The sequence below is a fragment of the Sinocyclocheilus rhinocerous genome, unplaced genomic scaffold, assembly GCF_001515625.1.
Source record: "Sinocyclocheilus rhinocerous isolate Xijiao unplaced genomic scaffold, SAMN03320098_v1.1 scaffold585, whole genome shotgun sequence".
NCBI lineage: Eukaryota > Metazoa > Chordata > Actinopteri > Cypriniformes > Cyprinidae > Sinocyclocheilus > Sinocyclocheilus rhinocerous.
The window spans coordinates 404,905-411,726 of record NW_015630024.1 but is presented as its reverse complement, the minus strand read 5'-3'; the positions used below and the strand labels follow the sequence as shown (position 1 = coordinate 411,726).

General features: G+C 35.9%; 1 protein-coding gene and 1 long non-coding RNA gene across 2 annotated transcripts in view; one reads left to right on the top strand and one right to left on the bottom strand.

Moving 5' to 3' along the window:
• LOC107739672 (uncharacterized) overlaps positions 1 to 2,153 on the top strand; it is a 6,348-nt gene extending 4,195 nt beyond the window's left edge. The window contains exons 2-3 of the long non-coding RNA XR_001640020.1: positions 137 to 239; positions 2,087 to 2,153. This is a non-coding gene — a long non-coding RNA (uncharacterized LOC107739672). The remainder of the gene's footprint in view (positions 1 to 136; positions 240 to 2,086) is intronic.
• Positions 2,154 to 5,987: 3,834 nt separating this feature from the next.
• LOC107739715 (cholesterol 7-desaturase-like) overlaps positions 5,988 to 6,822 on the bottom strand; it is a 12,922-nt gene continuing 12,087 nt past the window's right edge. Inside the window, exon 7 of the mRNA XM_016551920.1 lies at positions 5,988 to 6,059. Coding sequence (XP_016407406.1) covers positions 5,988 to 6,059 — 72 coding nt within the window. The remainder of the gene's footprint in view (positions 6,060 to 6,822) is intronic.

The window sequence follows — 6,822 nt, the reverse complement described above, 5'->3', positions numbered from 1 at the left end:
ATATATATATATATATAGTAGTGATAACGATATGTTTAGAAGAAGTTCTGTATTAATACAATGCTGGTGTTAAATAAAGTTAATAATGGCAGTATTGCATTTTTATTTATTATATCATCCTTGTGTGTGTTTTCAGGCTGGTAATGGGTTAAGAAGAAACATTTCACTGCTGTTCTGGCTTGTCCTAGATGCCAACCGAGGACCGTGCAGACCTACATGATGTGTTTCTCATGTATGTGGTATGTCAATCTATAATTGATGACTGTTCTTTCCATCTCTGTCCTTTTTTTATCGCCATAAATAGTGACTTGGTCTAGCACTGCAAACTGCATGTGCAGCCTAAATGCAAGAATGTGTCTCTTATATAAATATTATACATCAATACAGAGCATGAGAAGATGGAAAACATAGTAATATTGATCACCTCTGCCTGCAACCTGTAAATTGTATGTTTTTAGGCCAGATTGGGTAAAATAATCAAACCCAAGACAACAAACATCTTGGGATAAAGTATGCACATAGAAGTACTGTGGCATTGCACCAACCTCAGAGGGTTGCTATGGTTATAAATGATGTCCAATCTCTTCTTCGGAAAACTAGGACGCAGACCAAGAGCACAACTTTCGACCAGCCAAATGTTACACCAAAAATATGCTATTTAAAACGGAAAAGGGGACTGTCTGTTCTTAAACTGAGGCACAATATAGCTGCTCTATTTTTGACCGTTTTAAGCCACATCAAAAGACTTCTGTCAGGATCTAGACGATGATATATGTGGCTCCCTCAGTGAATTTTAAACTTTTTGTTATTTTTAAACCATTTTCTCTATGCATGCGTTTCCTAATTATTGACGACTGCGAACAGGGAACATTTTATTGTGTTTCAAGGTTGTGCACAGTTATGTGTGACAGTTTATTTACATCTTTATTTTACTCTGTAAAGATAGATAGATAGATAGATAGATAGACTGTCAGGATTATTGACCTGTTTTGCCCGTTTCTGTTTCAGTGTTCCCTTATTTGGTCATGTTCCTGTTCTTGTTGTCTCATTATTAGTTGATTCCCCGCACCTGTCTGTCCCTCGTTAAGTTTAGTATAAATGTGTAGTCTGCCTCATGTTTCCTTGTCGGGTCTTGAACGTCTTCCTTGTGCTCTGTCTCCCTGTTGGATTATTAAAGACTCTCGTTTTGTGAAGTCTCCTCGTCTCCTAGTTCCTCCCGTAAGCAAAGTGTGACATATACAGTAGATCAATCAATAGATAGATATGTTTATTATATGTTTGTATTATAACAACACCCTGGCAACCACCCAGAACATCCTGGCATTTTGGCAGTAGATTTTGCATGGGCAAGCACCGCTCATATTTCTTTCAAAAAAATGTTTAGTGGCATCTGCTGTCAAGTTCAATAAATTAGTTCACCGTTGGAGTTCTCAGCCTGCGGCTAGTTTGCAAAGCAAACAACAGGGCTAATGCCAGAAAGGCCAGGAAAACAAGAATGAAGCAGCTCTGTTAAATTGCATTATCTAGCGTTGCTGAATCTCATTCGTCAATTTACAAAACAACCACCACACCATCTCTGATGAGAATTATAAAAGTTATCTCTATGGGTCTGCCATAGAGGGGTTTTCTGGCGACATAGGAGGCATTTGACACGGCTGGAGTCTCAGCATGTTGATGAAACAGAGTTGGCTCTCTTTATGGTCACAGTTCAGGAATTCCACGCTCTGCGCGCCTGTAGAGCTGTACGATTGCAAATTGGGCAATTGGTGGAGTTGGAGCTCAGTCTGGCCATACTGTCCACACATGGTGGTCTCCAGCTATCAGAATCCTGGCTCATTCTTCTATATGTCATGCTGATCGTTCCATCTGTCGGAATTGGTTCTGGCTCTGTGCATGGAATTCCCTGTGGAATCTGTTCATTAGAATGTTCAATAAAAGAAGATGGAATCTGATTAAATCAAACCACCGTTGCACCTGTGTTCAACATCATTGGAGATTCACCACAAACTCATATGTTGTCTTTTTATCTTTTGCTGTATTATGAAGGTTATTTAGAGGTAACAGAATAATTTTGTCATTCTTTCAGAATCCCCATCAGGACCATCTGCCAGTGTTTGGACACGAGTTGAAGGTGATATTAAAGCAGATGTTAGGTGAGTTTACCTTCAGCTTCTTTATTGCCAGATCAGCAGTCTCAAGGTCAGAAGCTGCACTCAGAGGCACTCTTAAAAAAAAATTCGTCCCACTTCTAAAGTGTATGTGATTCGAAGCAACATCACAGACACTGCCTGAAGTTAAAAACCTATTTTAAGTTGTGCAGTGCACCTGAGATATCCTCATGTAGTCTATAAAGAAACAAAAAGTGACATTGTATTACTGCTGGTCTGTTGTATGCGAAAACTCCCAGAGCTGTGCAGTCCAAAAAAAAGCAAATTAATATGTATGAAACAGATCTGAGACCCAAACAAAGTAGTCTTGTATAGTTTATTGTAAAATCTATGAATATTACATCTCTAGCTAATGCAATTATAAAAAATAATGTGCATAATCAGTTCTCCGGAAACACATATCATGTCTGATTTACATTTCATTGGCCTAATGACTACCAAATTGTCACTTTCAATTTTGGACATGGTATTATTTTGATACAATACGCATTTTATTCATTCACATTCAGGAACTTCATATGCATTATTTCACATGGTCAGGCTAATACAAACTAAAAGGTAATAAACAGTGTATGTGTTGGCTGCTGGAGGGGGCTCCATCGGCTGGACAGGTGGCGGAGCGCGTGGTGATTGACCGTCTCCTCCGAGCCCTTCCCCGATCCCACCGACAGGCAGTGGGGATCTAATAAACTATATTTTATATAAATAAATAGAAATATATTAGTAAATATATATATATTATAATATATATAATAATATATTAAAGTAAAATTCTAACATTTTTAGAGTAAAAGCTGTTGTAATTCAATCATTTTATAATATATTCTGACATATAGCATTAATTAATTTGCGCTAGAACCAAACGATGGTTATTTGGTTCAGTAAAAGAATTCTTCTACAATCATAGATCATCTCATTCGGAGTGCCTAGGGCTGTCACAGGGTCTGTCATAATTTTCCTCCCCTTGTTTTGCACCAGCCAGCACAGAAAGACCCAGCAGAGGAACAGTCTGTACACCCATTGCATGCTCTTTGAACACAGACACACAAAACACACAAGACACTGCAGGCGCGACAGGAGATGAGCTGTTCAGAAGGCTTAATTAACGAGGGCGAAACATCTGCATACCAGCATATGTTTAGGGCAATCACCCAGCATGATGATCGCTCCATCTCACTAGATGACAATCAGGATGTATTAACCGGGCAAGACCTAACATATGGTGTATGTCATAGACACATCCTGTCAGCATGGTCAAACATATTCATTAATGCCACTTAGCGTTATGAGACAGACAGTGGATGGAAACAGATGAACTGCACTGCACTGCCACAGTGGCCCTTTTGAGAGGATAACTATCATTGATGGTAATTGATAGCAACATGTCCGGTAATTGCACTACCTACTTGGCAGCTATTTGGTGGACACTAATTTCCACAGTGTGTTTTGGTCTATTGGATAATGGCGGGCGCATTTATTAACAAGCTTGGAGAATAAACAATTAATTAGGGTGAAACCTGAAACCTGAAGAAGGGCTTTCAGCCAAGCCCTGTCACAGTACACAAATCAAAGATCAATACATGCATTTTTGTCTTATTGTAAGGAATATATATCGTATTTAAAATATATGTGTGTATAACATTTTTAGCAAAACTTTAATTTTTGAAAAAGATACAAAAATAGAAATGGATAAAAACACCCCTATGCTATGCAAATAATATAAAAAGAATTAAACTTATATTAAATAAAGGATTGTTTATATAAAGGACATTTTTAATTATATATTATTATTAGAAATGTGTACTTTTTCTTATTCATTCTAATAAATCTATCTATCTATCTATCTATCTATCTATCTGTCTGTCTGTCTCTGTTCCTCAGAATAAGATATGAAATGAAAATTATAATAAACTGTATATAAATAATGTTTTATTACAATTTTAATATAATTTTTAATTGTATATCAAATTTGTATTTAAATAAATTTAATTAATTATTTAATTAAATGTATTTTTCTTATTGTAAGGAATATATATATTATATTTTAGATTATGTACAGTATATGTATGTATAACATTTTAGTATAACTTTCATTTTAAAAAAAGATACAAAAATAGATAAATATAAATAGATAAAAACAACCCCTATGCTAGGTAAATAAGATAAAATAATTAAATTATATTAAATAAAATGCATTTATATAAAGAACATTTTAATTATATATTATTATATTTTATTATTATTAGAAACTTTTACTTTATTCATTCTAATGAAAAAAACTATCTATATGAATTTCTATTTTATTTATGAAAATTTAAAATGGATTAAAATAACAAAAACAAAAACTATGCTGCCTCAAGTTAAAAGAGCCCTCATTATAAGTCTGTGGGATGTTTTATTTAATTTTTTTGGCCCATTTATCATTCACCAGGCAAACATCCTAAGTGTAATTACATGTGAAAGTAAAAGTACACCTCTTTTTTTAGGTATCCTGTCTGTAGCACAGTGTGGAGTGAATTATGTGCCAAAGTTGAATATGAAAAAGTTATATCTGTCTTGAGGGCAGAACAACACGCATTATTCAAGGTACATCTAAGAGATGGGAACTTTGTGTCCTTTTGCATCTAAGTTCACAGTGCAGTTGTACATTTCTGTCTACTGTGCCACCGAACAGGTCTGTGTAAAAGACCTGGGCCATCATTTATCAACAGTGCGCACGCACAGATGAGTGCGTAAGAACAGTTTCACGCAAAGGGTGGGCTCTACCAACTTGTACTTATACGTAGGAATGTGTGTAAATGTAAGCACAACTCTTGATTCTAGTGGTAGAATGGCGATACTACAAAAAGAAAGTGCTGCCGTATGTGTCCTGTGTCTTTTAATTGCAAATACTCAATTAATAATTTTATATTTCAAGCTAAACATTTGCACAATTAGTGTGAAAAGCTATAAAGGACAGTTGGGAAGTCGATTTGAAATGTAGTTATATGGTCATGGCTGATCTCGCTTTGCTGGAAGATTTGGCGAACCATGCGCTGCGCAGAGAACGCGTTTTTCAAAGAGTGCGCTGATCTGTTTAGTGAGAGCACAGAATGGCTTCTCAGTCGGTAGCGCTTTCTTTGCCATGACTTCAGTGAGGACGTATACGTTCAAGTGATAAAGGGAGGTGTTGTCACCACATATGGTTCACTGGAGGCACTTCTGAATGCAAATGACCATGACTGTGAACGAGCATGGTGCTTAAGAACATGTGGGATTTATCAACAATGATTACTTACTGGTGTGCGTAAGAACCACGTGCGCACGTTTGATAAATACAGATTTTTTTGTACTTACACACATTCTAAATTTCATTCGTAGGACAAAATATAGAACCTTTTCTACGCACTCTTGATAAATGAGGGCCCTGGAGCTTCTGCAAGAACAAAGGCAGTTCTGGGCTTTGGCTTATTGCTTGCTGAAGCTTTGAGAACTCTCAGACAGTCCAATCCCAATTACAGCAGTCTAGCCAGACTGCAGTAGCTGTAGTGTGTAATTCTGCAATCAGTTCAGCAGCACACTAGATAGAAATGTACAACTGTTATTTACTGACAGATGATTGTCTGAAGCACTTCAACAAGGACAGATCGTTCTTAAAATGGAATAGACAACAAGTCACCTACTTTTAAACTACTGTTTTGCAAACAAACTAAAAACAAAAATAAAATAATATCCAGATTTTGACTTGTAATATCCAAATGCACTTAGCCTTTGCTTTATTATTGTCTTTGCACATGTTGTTTGTTGAAACAATGAACTGCATTGTTTATTTTTGCATAATTAGCATTCTTTCACAAGCATAGGTTTGGAGATGTACGTCTTGTTGTTCCAGATCATCACATCTCGTTCGAACTGTAATAGCAAAACCATCAGTTAAGATCCTATAAGCAACCTTTGGTAGGGTTATTGTAACTAAACAAAACAGCTTCTTTTTAATAAACACTGATAGGTGTAATGTAACGAAGTAATAATACTTTGTTACAGTACTTAAGTATTTTTTGGGGAGTATCTGTACTTTACTTGAGTTTTTATATTTCAGCCAAGTTTTACTTTTACTCCACTACATTTCCTAATTAAAATGTATACTTTTACTCCGATACATTTCCCAGAAGCATATTCGTTACTTACTACAAAATAGTCAGAAGAACACGGACTGCAGGAAAGCAGGTTTGGCGAATCAGTGGTCTGGCGTTTGCAAGTTAGACTCATGCTCATGTGCAAACAAGTGCGCGCACAACCGCGGATGATTTGATTTTCCACTCAAGTCGAGTCTGGGGTATGCAATATACAGTATATCTTCTGTGATAATATGGTAAGTGTTGTTGTAACGATGTGCGATCTGACATTATCGGGTATATCATCACCAAATCACACAAACAGAGACAGAGTGCATGCACGTGATTTATTAGTCTATTAAAACGAAAAATTTAAGGCATTCTAAATTGTAGATGGCAAAAATGCTTCTGTATGCTTTTTATATCTATATAATTTAATATAGTTAACCTAATCTATATCACACAAAGAGTGCCGTTTTTCTGCAGATATCAGCATGATAACTAATTTAATAATCATTTTATACAAGTTCAGTAAAGTTAGCAATGACTTACATTTTAGA